The sequence below is a fragment of the Sus scrofa genome, chromosome 14, assembly GCF_054392235.1.
Source record: "Sus scrofa isolate SSC_HxYL_T2T_F1_AM1 chromosome 14, Sscrofa_HxYL_maternal_Yorkshire_Landrace_v2.0, whole genome shotgun sequence".
Taxonomy (NCBI): Eukaryota; Metazoa; Chordata; class Mammalia; order Artiodactyla; family Suidae; genus Sus; species Sus scrofa.
Window position 1 is genome coordinate 93,379,604 of NC_139396.1, and position 16,868 is coordinate 93,396,471.

General features: G+C 36.8%; 1 protein-coding gene across 19 annotated transcripts in view; it reads right to left on the minus strand.

The window, feature by feature from the left end:
- HERC4 (HECT and RLD domain containing E3 ubiquitin protein ligase 4) overlaps window positions 1-16,868 on the minus strand; it is a 143,526-nt gene that overhangs the window by 61,852 nt on the left and 64,806 nt on the right. For 13 of the 19 annotated variants that reach the window (XM_021072875.2, XM_021072873.2, XM_021072874.2 and 10 more), the window contains 6 exons: window positions 16,196-16,272; window positions 15,809-15,933; window positions 13,024-13,083; window positions 12,774-12,885; window positions 12,084-12,273; window positions 10,362-10,534 (listed from right to left, as the gene is read on the minus strand). In XM_021072875.2, coding sequence (XP_020928534.1) covers window positions 10,362-10,534; window positions 12,084-12,273; window positions 12,774-12,885; window positions 13,024-13,083; window positions 15,809-15,933; window positions 16,196-16,272 — 737 coding nt within the window. Of the gene's footprint in view, window positions 1-9,501; window positions 10,535-12,083; window positions 12,274-12,773; window positions 12,886-13,023; window positions 13,084-15,808; window positions 15,934-16,195; window positions 16,273-16,868 lie in introns of all 19 variants that reach the window. The other 6 variants (XR_014828008.1, XR_014828006.1, XR_014828007.1 and 3 more) reach the window with 2 other exon arrangements.

Genomic DNA, 16,868 nt, shown 5'->3' on the forward strand with positions numbered 1-16,868 from the left:
GAATTGAGAAGGTGGGAATGACATAGATAACACTACTGTATAAAACTGATGATTAAAGAGAAACTACACAGGAAAATCTACTCAATAGTTTGTAATAACCTACATGTGAAAAAAAAAATGGGATATAGTTTTTTATGTGTGACTGATCACCTTGCTGTACACCTGAAATACAATATTTTAAGTCAACTATACTCCAATAAAATTAAATTTTAAAAAAGGTTTACATAAAAGTCAAGTTTGAAAAAATAGTTTATAGGAGAGATGGAATTAAGATGGCAGAATAGAAGGACTGGAGCACAACTTCTCTCATAAAAACAACAAAATTACAACCAAATGGAGAGTAATCTTCAACCAAATGGACCGGAAACTTTCAAAAAGATATCCTACTCCAGAAGACAAAGAAGAGGCCACATCAAGAGGTACAAGGGGCGATTACACAATATAAGCAACCCCATACCTCCTGGGTGGGAAGCCCCACAGAATGGAAAGTAACTGGTTCACAGAGACTCACCTACAGGAGTGAGAGTTCTGAGCCCCACATCAAAGCCCCACCCGTGGGGATCTGGCATTGGGAGAAAGAGCCCCCGGAGCATCTGGCATTGAAGGCCAGTGGGGCTTGGGCACAGGAGCTCCACAGGACTGGGGGAAATGGAGACCCTATTCTTAAAAGGTCCACACAGACTTTCGCATGCACTGGGTCCCAGGGCAAAGCAAAGTCTCCATAGGAATCTGGGTCAGATCTGACTGCAGTTCTTGAAGGACCTCCTAGGAAAACAGGGGATGAATGTGGCTTGTTGTCGGGGAAGGAAGCAAAGCTCTTGGGAATACTCATAAGTGGGTTTCTCTGGAGGTGGCCATTTTGGGAAAATCCAGCCCCACCCAGCAGCGCTGAGAAGCCCAAGGCCAAACAACAATCCAGGTGGGATGACAGCCCCGCCCATCAGTAAACAAGCTGCCTAAAGACCCCCTCAGGTACATAGCTGCCTCTAATCTCACCCAGAGACAAAGCTCCCCACCCACCTGAGGGAATAGGAATCAGCTCCACCTACCAGTGGGCAGGCATCAGTCCCTCCCATCAGGAAGCCTACAGCAAGCCCCGCCCCCCCATACCAAATGCAGCCACAAGGGGTGCAGACGCCACAAGTAAGAGAGGCTACAACTCTATCATCCGTAAAAAGGTCAGCACACCAAAAACCTATAAAAATGAAAAGACACAGAATTATAACTCAGATAAAGGAAGAAGAAAAAACCTCAGAAAAACAGCTAAGTGATCAGGAGATTCTCAGCCTCCAGGAAAAAGACTTTAGACTGTTGATGCTGAAGATGATTCAAGACAATGGGAATAAACTGGAGGCAAAGATAGATAATTTATAGGAAACACTGGGCGAAGAAATACAAGACATAAAACTTAACCAAGAAGAGATGCAAAACACAATAACTGAAATAAAAAATTCATTAGAAGCAGCCAACAGCAGAATACAGGAGGCAGAAGAATGAAATAAGCGAACTGGAGGACAGATTATTGGAAATCATGGATGGGAACAGAAAAGAGAAAAAAAATCAAAAAGAAATGAGGAGAGTCTCAGAGAACTCTGGGACAACATTAAATGCACCAACATCCATATCACAGAGATGCCAGAAGGAGACAAGAGAAAGGGACAGAAAAAATATTCAAAGAGATAATAGCCAAAAACTTCCCTCACATGGGAAAGGAACCACTCACTCAAATCCAGGAAGCACTATGAGTACCATATAAAATAAACCCAAGGAGGAACACCCCAAGACACACATTAGCCAAAATGACCAAAATTAAAGACAGAGAAAATAGTGAAAGCAGTTAGGGGAAAAAAAAACAAATAACATACAAGGGAATCCCAAAAAGGTTATCAGATTTTTCAGCAGAAACTCTGCAGGCCAGAAGGGAGTGGCATAATATACTTAACGTGATGAAAGGAAAAAACCTCCAACCAAGATTACTTTACCCAGCAAGGCTCTCATTCAGATTTGAAGGAGAAATCAAAAGCTTCACAGATAAGCAAATGCTAAGAGAATTCAGCAACACCAAACCAGCCTTACAACAAATACTAAAGGAACTTCTCTAGGCAGAAAAGCAAAGGCCACAACCAGAAACAAAAATACCACAAATGACAAGGCTCACCAGTAAAGCTATATATATATGGTAAAGATACAAAATCATCCATGCACAATTATGCCACCAAAATCAGAAATCATGAGAAGAGCAGGGTACAAATGCAGGACGCTACAGCATGCACTTGCAATTAAGAGACCAACAACCTAAAACAAACTTGTATATATATATATAGATTCTTATATCAAAACTTCAGGGCAACCGCAAAATCTACAATTGATACACAAACTAACAAGAAAAATCAACTCAATTACAATACTAAAGATAGTCATCAAAGCACAAGAGGAGAGAATAGAGAAGAAGGGAAGAAAAAAGAGCAACAAAAACAAATCCAAAAAAGCTAATAAAATGGCAATGAGAATATACATACCAATAATTACCTTCAATGTTAATGGACTAAATGTCTCAACCAAAAGACACAGACTGGCTAAATGGATACAAAAACAAGACCCACATATATGCTGTCTTCAAGAGACCCACTTCACTTCTAGGGACACATACAAATTGCAACCGAGAGGATGGAAGAAAATGCTCCATGCAAAAGGGAATCAAAAGAAAGCTAGGGGAATTCCGGTCGTGGCTCAGTGGTTAACAAATCCGACTAGGAACCATGAGGTTGGGGGTTTGATCCCTGGCCTTGCTCAGTGGGTTAAGGATCTGGCGTTGCTATGAGTTGTGGTGTAGGTTGCAGACGCAGCTCAGATTCCGCGTTGCTGTGACTCTGGCGTAGGCCAGCAGCTACAGCTCTGATTCGACCCCTAGCCCGGGAACCTCCATATGCCGTGGGAGTGGCCCAAGAAATGGCAAAAAGACAAAAACAAAAAACAAAAAAAACCTCAAAAAACGAAAGAAAGCTGGAGTAGCAATACTCATATCAGACAATAGACTTAAAAATGAAGAATATTTTAAGGGACAAGGACGGTCACTACATAATGATCAAAGGATCAATCCAGGAAGAAGACAGAACAATTTTAAATATCTACGCACCCAACATAGGCTCACCACAATATATAAGGCAACTGCTAAACAACCTTAAAAGGACAAACTGACAATAACACATTAATAGTGGGGGACTTTAACACCCCACTTACAACAATGGACAGATCATCCAGATAGAAAATCAATTAAGGAAACACAGGCCGTGAATGAAGCATTTGACCAGATGGACTTAATAGATATTTATAGGACATTCCATCCAAAAGCAAAAGAATACACATTCTTCTCAAGTGCACATGGAATATTCTCTAAGATTGATCACATCCTGGGCTACAAATCAAGCCTCGGTAACTTTAAGAAAATTGAAATCATATCAAGCATCTTTTCTGACCACAATGCTATACAACTGGAAATCAACAACAAGAAAAAAACTGCAAGAAACACAAACATGTGGAGACTAAACAACATGCTGCAACAACCAATGGATCACTGAAGAACTCAAAGAGGAAATTAAAAAGTACCTAGAAGCAAATGACAACACTCCAAAACCTATGGGACGCAGAAAAAGCCATTCTAAGAGGAAAGTTTATAGCAATACAAGCCTACCTCATGAAACAAGAAAAAGCTCAAATAAACAACCTAACTTTACATCTAAAGCAGCTCGAGAGAGAAGAACAGACAAGACCTAAAGTTAGTAGAAGGAAAGAAATCATAAAGATCAGAGCAGAAATCAATGAAATAGAAACAAGGAAAACCATAGAAAAGATCAATGAAACGAAAAGCTGGTTCTTTGAAAAGATCAACAAAATTGATAAACCCCTAGCCAGACTTACCAAGCAAAAAAGAGAGAGGACTCAAATCAATAAAATTAGAAATGAAAAAGGAGAAGTAACAACGGACACCACAGAAATACAAAGGATCATAAGAGACTACTATATGCAACTATATGCCAATAAAAAGGAAAACCTAGAAGAAATGGACAAATTCTTAGAAAGTACAACCTTCCAAGACTAAACCAAGATGAAATAGAAAAGATGAATGGACCCATCACAAGAACTGAAACTGAAACTGTCATTAAAAAACTTCCAACAAACAAAAGTCCAGGACCAGATGGCTTCACAGGCGAATTCTATCAAACATTTAGAGAAGAGCTAACACCTCTCCTTCTGAAACTATTTCAAAAAATTGCAGAGGAAGGGATACTCCCAAACTCATTCTACGAGGCCACCATCATCCTGATACCAAAACCAGACGAAGATACCACAAAAAAAGAAAACTACAGGCCTATTTCACTGAGGAACATCGATGCAAAAATCCTCAACAAAATACCTGCAAACCTCATCCAACAATACATTAAAAGGATTGTACATCATGATCAAGTGGGATTTATCCCAGGGATGCAAGGGTTCTTCAATATCCGCAAATTCATCAGTGTGATACACCACATTAACAAACTGAAGAATAAAAACCATATGATCCTCTCAATAGACGCGGAAAAAGCCTTTGACAAAATCCAAAACCCATTTCTGATAAAAATCCTTCAGAAAGTGAGCACACAGGGAACCTACCTCAACATGATAAAGGCCATATATGACAAACCCACAGCGAACATCATTCTCAATGGTGAAAAGCTGAAAGATTTTCCGCTGAGATCTGGAACAAGACAAGGAGGTCCGCTCTCGCCACTACTCTTCAACATAGTTTTGGAAGTCCTAGCCACGGCAATTAGAGAAGTAAAAGAAATAAAAGGAATCCAAATTGGAAAGGAAGAAGTAAAACTATCACTATTTGCAGATGACATACTATACCTAGAGAATCCTAAAGACGCTAACAGAAAACTGTTAGAGCTCATCCATGAATTTGGCAAAGTCTCAGGATACAAAATTAATACACAGAAATCAACGGCATTTCTACATATCAACAATGAAAGATCAGAAAGAGAAATTAGGGAAGCAATCCCATTTACCATCACATCCAAAAAAATAAAATACCTAGGAGTAAACCTACCTAAAGAGACAAAAAACCTGTACTCTGAAAACCACAAGACACTGATGAAAGAAATTAAAGACGACACAAATATGGAAAGATATACCATGCTCTTGGATTGGAAGAGTTAATATTATCAAAATGACTATACTACCCAAAGCAATATACAGATTCAATGCAATCCCTATCAAATTACCAAAGACATTTTTCACAGAACTCGAACAAAATATTTCAAAGTTTGTTTGGATGCACAAAAGACCAGAATAGCCAAAGACATTCCGAAAAAGAAAAATGGAGCTGGAGGAATCAGGCTCCCCGACTTCAGACTATACTACAAAGCAACAGTCATCACAACCTATGGTACCGGCACAAAGACAGAAATATAGATCAGTGGAACAGGATAGAAAGCCCAGAATTAAACCTATGCACCTACAGTCAACTAACCTATGATAAAGGAGGCAAGAATATACAATGGAGAAAAGACAGCCTGTTCAACAAATGGTGCTGGGAAAACTTGACAGCCACATGGAAAAGAATGAAAGTAGAACACTCCCTATCACTATGCACAAAAATAAACTCCAAATGGCTTAAAGACCTAGATATAAGATTAGAGACTATAAAACTCTTAGAGGAAAACACAGGCCCAACACTCTCCAACATAAATGACAGCAACATCTTCTCAGATCTCCCTTTTGTAAAAACAAAAATAAACAAATGGGACCTAATGAAACTTAAGTTTCTGCATAGCAAAGGAAACCCTAAACTGAAACGAAAAGACAACCCACAGAATGGGAGAAAATACTTGCGAATCAGTCGACTGACAAGGGATTAATATCTAAAATTTATAAACACCTCCTACTGCTCAATACCAAAAAAACAAATAACCTCATTGAAAAATGGGCAGAAGATCTAAACAGACAATTCTCCAAAGAATACATACGGATGGCCAAAAAACACATGAAAAGATGTTCAACATCACTCATCATTAGAGAAATGCAAATCAAAACCACTATGAAGTACCACCCTACACCAGCCAGAATGGCCATCATCAAAATGTCTCCAAACAGTAAGTGCTGGAGAGGATGTGGAGAAAAAAGAACGCTATTACACCTGTTGGAGGGAATGTAAATTGGTGCAACCACTGTGGAAAACAGCATGGAGATTCCTCAGAAATCTAAACATAGAACTACCACTTGCTCTAGCAATCCCACTCCTGGGCATTTATCCAGAGAAAATCATGACTCGAAAAGACACATGTACTCCAGTGTTCACTGCAGCACTATTTTTCATAGCCAAGACATGGAAACAACCTAAATGTCCACTGACAGAGGAGGGGATCAAGAAGATGTGGTACATATACACAATGGAATATTACTCAGCCATTAAAAGGAACGAAATAATGGCAATTTTAGCAACATGGATGGACCTAGAAATTACCACGCTAAGTGAAGTCAGTCAGACAATGAGACACCAACATCAAACGCTATCACTTACATGTGGAATCTGAAAAAAAGACAGAATGAACTTCTCTGCAGAACAGATATGGACTCACAGACTTTGAAAAACTTAGGGTTTCCAAAGGAGACAGTGTGGATGTGCTGGGGGTTTGGGATGGAAGTGCTATAAAACTGGGTTGTGATGACTGTATAACTATAAATGTAATAAATTGAGTAATAAAAGAATAAAATAAACTTGTTAAAATTACCCATTTAAAAAAAATAGTTATAAAAATACATTTGTATGGAAGGTAAGACTGACGAGACAGTATTTTCTCCAGAAAGTCTTCTTTAATTCTTCTAAGACATGTGCTCTTCTATGGGTTTTCATAACACCCTTCATTTTCCTTAATCTAGCACTTACCACACTATATCATAAATGCTTAATTACTTGCATGTATACAACTGCTCTACGTTCATAATCTTAAGGGCAGGAATCACATCTTTTATCACTGTGTTTAATACCATGAAAAGCATACAGTAGGCACTCAGTAATTATTTGTAAAATGAATAAAAAAGAAACCACATGGTAGAAGTTCAGAATGACTTATCCATTCAATATTACTGCCTAAAATGTACAAAATCAAACCTATCTATGTTTGATCATAACAATTCACAGTTTAATTACAGTTTAGTATTTTGGTTTACGAACCTGAGTTCAGAGGTGGTATATGATAAGTATATATGGGTAGTATCTGTTTGGGTTGATTTATTTAAAGGTTTCTTGCAAAAAAAAAAAAAAACACTTAAAAATCACTGTCTCAGAAGATTGGCATGATACATAGCAAACAGACTAGTGAAACCAAGTAAGTCTTATCTTTTGGCATATCAGTATCTCTATAACGTGCTGTGTGAAAACTCAGAGAAACTACTAAATATCCCAATTACTTGCCAGCAAACTCATATATCTGGTAATGCATCCAACCCTGACAGCAAGTACCAAAGTTATCTTTCTCCTGATGCCATTTGGAACACTGGAAATGGTTTCTCATTCAAAAGCTTTCCAAAGGACATGACATAAGGGAGGAACAAGTCGTGAAATTTTCAGGAAACAGAGTCCAGTTCTCTAGTTCCTAAGCCTAGACAGGATTAGGTCAAGAAGGAAACTGTTTGCAGAAACTTTTCCTAATTCTTAACCACGGTTAGCCATGGTTAGCCGTGGAGCAGAGAGAAGGAATATATACAGTTTTAGACATAAGGGGACTTTAAAAAAAAAAAAAAACCATCTCTGATAAGCAACTTGGGTATCCCTGAAAATGAAAATGACTCATTCCTAATAGTAAGTATCTATGGGTATCTATGACAGATTAGGACCAAGTAAAGTTTTCTCCAATGTAAGAGGCAAAAGAAAGGTGATTGTCTTAAGGACTCTTAGTAAGAGATGCTTAAGAAACAGATACCATTATTACCCTGCTTTTGAGTATGTAACAACTTCAAATAAGAACTCAGTTTCCTCATAACCAAATAAATTAAGTTAAAAGTAGCAGTTTCCCATCCAAATTGGTGGTGGTGGTAATAAAATCTCTGCCTTATGAATGTATAATAATTATATATATTATATAATCTAAATAATACATAAATCCTGGGAAATACCAGGCCATTATTTAATTCTTTATTTTACAGATTTCCGTATGTGATAAAGTGAAAGACTTGTTCAAAATCATACTGATAGGAAACAGCATGGACAGAGTTAACAATACAATGTTATCTGCAATTATGGAAGTATAAGCCTCTAGGTCTAGTGGCATAAAATAAAAGCAATTCCCCTTATAAACATGCTATATTACCGTATCTGCAGATACAGTAGAGACTTTGGAAATAGATTTGTATTTGTATTTCAACTCGGTTACTTGTTTATGATCTTTGATATTCAGATTAAGGGGCAAAATATAACTACAAAGAGTTTAACAAGTTAAATGAGAATATATGTGAACTGCTCACATGAATTAATGGAAGTTTCTAATCTTGGCCACTGTTAGATGATTTTTCTTTCCCTTTCAAGTAGCAATAATTTAGGTTTCTAGTTCTAGCACTGCTCCATCAAAAAAGTGTCTGGAGACAGAACCTCACAGGGTTCTTCTCAGTAGAGACTGAGGCTTCTGAGCCAGGCACATAAATTACTTGCTCAAGTTCTATCTGTAATTACGAAAAACAAAAGGTTCAATTTCCTCTTTTACTTCTTCCCTCCCTTTTACTGGTGGAAAAGACAGAGCTAAGGAAAACAAAAAATTTTAAGAGGTAATAGAGATAAGCAGGTAAGGGGGAGATGGGGAGGGGACTGAATAATTATTTGGAAATAGGGTCCTGCTGACAAATGATGGTTCACTGAAGTCAAAGAGCCCAGAGGAAAGGAAAAAAAAAATCTAATCAATCTCTTGAATCCTAGACAAAAGGCATACAGAAAAGTAGAGACCCATCCCATTGAAGACAGAAAATCTTCTTAACTTTATTACAGAATCCAGTTAAGCTTAAAATGCTCCAAGAAAGCCTTAGACCAGGAAAGGTAAATGTAAGAATGACCTGTTTCCCTAAGAAAGAAATGGCTATCATATCTTTAGTTACAGTAGGAGAAATGATCTGTTTTTCTAGAAAGCTTGGACATACTAAATACAAAAGAAAAAAAGTTAAGTAGTTGAGAAAGTAGCCAGGAACTTCATTAAAAGAATAAAAAGGAAAAAATAAATGGTCCATAAGGCTCTTTCTTACAGAGAACATCAGGACTATTTCCTTTATCCTTTATCATTTACCTTAGTACCAGGCAAGAAGAGTCTTAAAACACTCTAGAATTTGTTAAGGGGAGGAAACTAAAGATTAAAAGGTTCATATGGGTTTTTCACTCATTCTATAAGCTAGAAATACATGCTTCTCCCTTAGGTCATGTCTCCAAAAATAGCATCTTAAAAATACCAAATGGCATAACAGAGATATACCTACCAGCTGTCAGGGATGTCTCAAATTCATCTTTAATGAAACAGCTGAGATTCTACTTCTTCATATAACTTTGAATTGCTACAAGTGTAAAGAGTACTATTTCTTCCACTGGGAAGACAGGCAGGAAAGAACAATAGGCATATTAATGAATTATAGACAATCCTAATTTTAAGTTAGTCATCTGTTTCAAATGTAAAGTCCTACTTTGACTAAAGCCATTAGTACCCAATGGCAAAAAGAACATGAGTTTAAGTGCTTACAATCACGACTAGGATGCAGTCTCTCATATGATTACCTCCTATAAATAACAAAAAACATATTATTTAAACAAATCATGTTCTTCAGGAAAAAAAGATAAAGAGAATTCTTCTTCTTTTTTTTTTTAAATGGCTGTACCCTTGGCATACGGAAGTTTCCAGGTTAGGCGTCAAATCAGAGTTGCAGCTACCTGCCTATGCCACAGCCACAGCAACATACAGATCTAAGCCGTGTCTTCAACCTACACCACAGCTCATGGCAAGGGTGAGCAGGACTAGGTATCAGATGCACGTCCTCATGGATACTAGTAGGGTTTGTCATTGCTGAGCCACAACAAGAACTCCAAGAGAATTCTAATTCATTAGTATGCTATTGTTCTGCCCAAGTACAGACAAGTTATCCATAAGTACCTAACACAGTCAAATACGACTGAAACTTCAAAGTATAATTATTTTTCAAAGGAAAATTTAGGAACTTTTCTAAATTTCTATAATACAGATCTTCTACGTCAATCTAATTCTGCAATATATTCATGTTAAAATAAACATCATCAGTCTGTTAGTGGCAATGGGGAAAGAGGAAAATAAAGGAACTACTGGACATACCCTATGTAATATTTCTAAAACCTTTAATGCAGTATGAAGAAAACTGTTGAAAATTCTTCTTTCAGAAGGGGGAATGCCGATCTTGTAGAGTTTCAAAAGATGTACCACAACCTCCTTAAAAAGTTCTACAATCTTGAGGAATAGTGGAGGTTCAAGTACTGACCACCAGTTTTCTGTTATTAAAGGGTGAACACACAAATAAAATAAATTTTAAAGAGTCACAATTTTCAAAATCATAACTGACTTTTCTTCTAAAGCAGTGGCTCTTAACTCTTTGAAAATCTCAAGAAGACACAATAAAATTATTTTACGTAACATTTCTAGGGTTTATACATACCACCCCCCCCTTCAAGTTAAAAAATATGGTTCTAAAAGCTATTGAAAGCAAAAATAAAGTAAGAAAAAGGTCTACTGAATTTACATTATTGGTTTCCTAAACTATATTAAAAACTTAACCACTATACCTAATATTAAAATTAGCTATGAAAAAAATGCTTTGGAAATTAGGGTTTTAATTTTTAAACACTTTATGCAATGCCAGATCCAAGCCGCGTCTGCGACCTACACCACAGCTCACAGCAACGCTGGACCCTTAACCCACTGTGCGAGGTCAAGGATCAAACCCGCAACCTCATGGTTACTAGTGGGATTCGCTTCCACTGCGCCACCATGGGAACTCCTAATTTTTAAACACTTTAAAGTTGTATTGCTCCCACACTCAAAGATCTCAAGTTTTATCTTCCAATTTACATGAAGTTGAAATATTATGAAGCATCACCTTTAAACTGCAAAGTACTCCTGGAAATCAAATACAGAAACTACACAACGTAAAGTATACTGTGTCCGTACTTTCCTACATTCACTATCTGTAGTTATTAATTCCAGATACAACAATCTTATGCAAAAGAGAGGAAGGAATACAAAAACTTTTGGCAACAAAGAAGCAATACTCTTTTGATTCCCTGTTCACTCTTCTAACCACTGGCTAATTCCCTCAGAGTCCAGGATTCTACCCTTTGCTTGTTGCCTCCTCTGCTCAGCCTAAAACTTCTTGTACTGATTTTATTACTTCTATGTATCTCTGCTTCACATACCTAACAAATACTATTAAGGACGGAAAGTACTGGGTTAAATGGAGCAGGCAAATTATAATGGTCAGGAGATAGAGATGAAATCTATACAATTAGAAAAATAAAAGTGAGAAAAGTTTAGGCTAAAAATCCAGAGCAGACAGAGACAGAACTATAAAATCAAATGGACTGTGGTATCTCACCTACATGCAGAGAAATAAAATTAAACATCAGAAAATCAGTAAATAAGGGATGTATAAGGCAAAGGCTTAATACAGTTCAAGGGGGATTTAACACCCATGTTTGTTCAGCTTTAATTGCTCCTCCTCCTCTACTTCTTTAACAGTAAGATCACTCTGAAGGGAATTAGGAAAGGTAATGCAAAAAATAATTTCTATCTTTTCTGATACTGTCTCTGCTGTTGCGCTTGATTAAAATTTTAATATTTAACATACTCAGCCCCCCACAATTCTAACACCTAGCATCAGAAGACTAGGAAAAAAGCAACAAACTGAAAAGGAGAAATATCTCTCCCTAAGACAATGTCAAATAAGCAGAGCAGCAAAATTTCAAACAGTAGAAAGTAGGAACTTTCAAGCATTTTCATTTAAAGAGAAAAGGTTACAAAAGGAAAAAAAAATTAAAATCTTACCAAGTACTTTCAGTGGTGCCTTTTCTAGGTTCACAAGAGCTGTACCAAAGGGAATTGCTATTGTGGTGAAATTGTTGGAATCACTCATCAAGGGACATTCTGGTAGAGTAAGATAAAATCTCAATGCTTCAACATCAGGTAAGGAGCTAGTCAGTTTAGGAATAAGATTCTTTTCCAAACTAGCTGCCACCTATATTTTAACAAAAAGTAAAACCTGCTTCATTTAAAATGAATGTATATTTCAAAAAGAAAAAGAAAAAACTTAGTATACAGCAAACATGGAATGGTGGAAAAAAAAAAGAAACTCACTCACAATAAATCAATGAATGTACTTTTTGGAGCCCAATGAAAATTAGTGCCTAAGCATTGCTAAAAGAATTTTTAAAATCTTATGTACAATTCTCAATTTAAACTCTCCACATCTACAGCATATAAGGCTTTACCAGTATGGTAATGTTATTAAGGATCTGCTCTGAATATCTGGAAAGATACACAGATATCTGACAGCTAAATTATAAACACTTACCTGATTTTAATTCTTATATTAGTATTTTAAATAAAATTATACAAAGACACCATAATGATGTGAACGAAATTATAAAGTTCATTAGGCTATAAAACATATAAAGTAACATGGAATAAAAAACTCAAAACAGGCTACATAAAACATAATACAAAATAAAAACAAACCTGCTGAGATATCTGAGGATGATCAGGTTGTATAAGTTTGTGGAATAAAAGTCTAGCAGCATTCATATCAACCCCTGAAAATCTGGTGCCTGTTCTATAGTGATCATCATTGCTAGTTAAAAAATAACACAGAAAGAGAGAGAAATAAAATGTTTAAATTATTTCATTTAAATAAGCGATGTTATTACTTAATATAATGATATATATAATAAATTTGAAAGATACAGTATATCAAAGAATTATAACTTACCTAACAGCTAAAAAACTTCCATTTAGACAACCAGATGAAGAAAATGTTCCATCTATTTCACTAAAAAGAAATTTAAAAATTACAAAAGCACAAAATGAGAAATCTGATTTTTCACCTTTATTTTTATTTCATTTTATTTTATTTTTAAAGATGAAACATAGTATTTATTGAAGGAAAACAAATACCTAACAACAATATGTAATTCTTTCTGTTTTAAAAACTTTTGTTCCAGAGGGTTGAGCAGGTTCACTCACTCACCCAGTCTCTCTAGCTAAACATTTTGGGGGTTTGTCAAACAATTTCCAAATCCCAAAGGATTACTGTGGCTAAGTCATGCACAATAGGGTCATAAGGGGCGTTAATATGGTCCCTTTCCTCCTTGCCTCTTGCTACTTTCCACCCTGCTCTCCTCAGCCACACTGAGCTCTCTTGAGCCTCCCTGGTCCTCGGACAAACCACCCTCTTTGCTGTCTCAATGCCTTTGCATTTGTTGTTTTTTCCACCTGGCTCTTTGAGGGGCCAGCACTTCTCATCCTCTGGTCTGAAGGTATGTGCCAAGATGTCCTTCTTGTTCACTGAATGCAAGGTCAGCTCCCTCATCCCCACAATTATTCATCAGATCAGACCACTCTGTTCTGTTCACCTTTATTTTTAAATGAAAATTAAAATAAATACTTAAACTAATATTTAATGCTATACAGTATTCCTCTAAGCAACACTCAGAACAAATCAGAATTCCATAAAGATTGATTTAATAATTCTTTTATACATGATTTTTATTTTTTCCATTATAGCTGATTTACAATGTTGTCAATTTCTACAGTATAGCAAAGTGACCTTGTCATACGTATATATATCTACATACTTCTTCTCACATTATCCTCCATCATGTTCCATCAAAAGTGACTATGAGATCCTGTACTATACAGCAGGATCTCATTGCTTATCCACTCCAAATGTAATAGTTTGCATCTATTAACCCCAAGCTGCCAATCCATCCCACTCCCTCCCCACCTCCCTTGGCAACCACAAGTCCATTCTCCATGTCCATGACTTACTTTTCTGTGCTAAGGTTCATTTGTGCCGTATATTAGATTCCAGATACAAATGGTATCACTATTGTGAATAGTGCTGCAATGAACATGAGAGCACACGTATCTTTTTCAATGAATGCTTTTTCAATGAATACATGCCCGAGTGTGGGACTGTTGGTCATATGGTAGTTATATACTTAGTTTTGAGGTACCTCCATACTGTTTTCCATAGTGGTTGTACCAATTTACATTCCCACCAACAATGTAGGAGGATACCCTTTTTTCCACACCCTCTCTAGCATTTGTTATTTGTTGGCTTGTTAATGACAGCCATCCCGACAAGTGTGAGGTAGTACCTCACAGTAGTTTTGATTTGCGTTTCTCTAATGATTAGTGATATTGAGCATTTTTCACATCCTTGTTGGCCATCTGTATATCTTCTTTGGAGAAATGTTTATTCAGGTCTTTTGCCCATTTTTCAACTGGGTTGTTCGTTTTCTTGTTGCTGAGTTGTATAAGTTGGTTGTATATTTTAGAGACTAAGCCCTTGTGATTTGAGTCCTTTGAAACTACTTTCTCCCATTTCATAGGTGACTTTTTTTTTTTTTTTTTTTTTTTTTTTTTATGGTTTCCTTTGCTGTGCAAAAGCTTGTCAGTTTGATTAGGTCCCACTGATTTATTCTTGCTTTTATTTCTGTTGCTTTGTTAGACTGACCTAAGAAAACATTTGTATGATTGATGTCAGTGTTTTGCCTATGTTCTCTTCAAGGAGTTTGATGGTGTCTTGTCTTGTTTAAGTTTTTAAGCCATTTTATGTTTTTGGTGTGTGTTTTTAGGGCCACACGTGCAGCATATAGAGGTTCCCACACTAAGGGTCAAACTGGAGCTGTAGCTGCAGGCCTACACCATGGCTCATGGCAACACCGGATCCTTAAATCCCCCTGAGTGAGGCCAGGGATTGAACCTGTGTCCTCATGGATATTAGTCAGATTCATTTTGGCTGAACCATGACGGTAACTCCTTGTGTTTTTTCTGTTTGTTTTTTAGTCTTTAAGGCATTTTGAGTTTATTTTAATGCATGGTGTGAGGGTATGTTCCAGTTTCATTGATTTACATGCAGCTGTCCAGTTTTCCCAGTACCACTTGCTCTTAAGACTATTTTTCCCATTTTATATTCTTGCCTCTTTTGTCGAAGATTAACTGACCGTAGTTGGCTGGGTTTATTTCTGGGTTCTCTATTCTGCTACAATGATCTGTATGTCTCTTTTGGTACCAGTACCACACTGTCTTGATTAATGTAGCTTTGTAATATTGCCTGAAGTCTGGGGTAGTTATGCCTCCTGCTTGCTTGATTTTTGCTCCTCAGGATTGCTTTGGCAATTTTGGGTTTTTATGGTTCCATATACACTTTTATTTATTTTTTTTTGCTTTTTAGGGCCACACCATTGGCATACAGAAGCTCCCAGGCTAGAGGTAGAATTAGAGCTGCAGCTGCCAGCCCACACCACAGCCACAGCAACACCGGATCTGAGCTCATCTGTGACATACACACTGCAGCTTGAGGCAAAGCCAGATCCTTAACCCACTAAGCAAGGCCAGGGATCAAACCTATATCCTCATGGATACTAGTCAGGTTCTTAACCCGCTGGGCCACAATGGGAACCTAAATAAAAAATTTTTAAGTACAGGTTCCTTCACCATAGAGTTGAGAGACTGTGTTTGTCTTTGTGTAGATAAAATACTTTTCTTACTTGGCTATCTCTACAGGAAATCTTCCAGAAGGGTAGCTCAGCCATTTTTGAATGAGAGCTTCATTCACAGTCCAGATTTGTTTTGAAGGATCAGAAAACCTAAAGTCATCTGGTGGCCCACAGTTCTAAATTTTAAAACAAACAGATTAGTCAGAGGGAAGAGATATTGCATATACTTAAACTAAGACATGCTTCCACTATGTATTTGGAAGTTAACCTCTACTAAACACTTTAAATTAAAACTTATCAAATGGACTAGAAAAATTCTGTAGACTTAAGAAAAACAAAACAATTAGTTTGTAGAACATATAAAGAACATTAATATGGGTTCAAAAAAATTCTTCAAAATTATCTGAGCTAGGTAATTATTTATATGATTATCATTACCTGGGGATTAGAGTAATGTGAAAAGCTTTGATCTCCACCTGAGAAAATTCTTTTTACACAGAAATATTCTTCAGAATCTGTAATAGAAATAAAATATAAAAAAATTTAAGATTTATATGGATTTTTCAGAACATCAAGTATGCTACTGGATTTTTTTTTAATCATTTAACCTAATTAGACCTCCCAATCATGAGCTCAGTGATATAAAATCACTTAGAATGTTCTGATTGCTATGGGGTTGAGAACAACCAAGTGACAAACATTAAATTATCCCAGAAGCACAACCAGCATTTGTTAAGTTTTACAAGTCTCTCTTTTGACCTAAACATCAAAAAACAAAAAAAAGGGGCATTTTCTAGTCTAGATCTTTATTATCTCAATACATTTTAAACTGAAGATGATGTAAAAATTGGATGGAATATAAAAGACAGCTCAGACGAAAATAAAAATTAAGAATGCTAATTTTAGAGTTCCTATCGTGGCTCAGCGGAAACAAATCTGACTAGTACCCATGAGGATGCAGGTTCGATCCCTGGCCTCATTCAGCAGGATAAGGATGCAGCATTGCCGTGAGCTGTGGTGTAGTTTGCAGATGTGGCTCGGATTCCACTTTGCTGTGGCTGTGGTATAGGTTGGCGGCTACAGCTCCAATTTGACCCCTGGTCTGAGGACC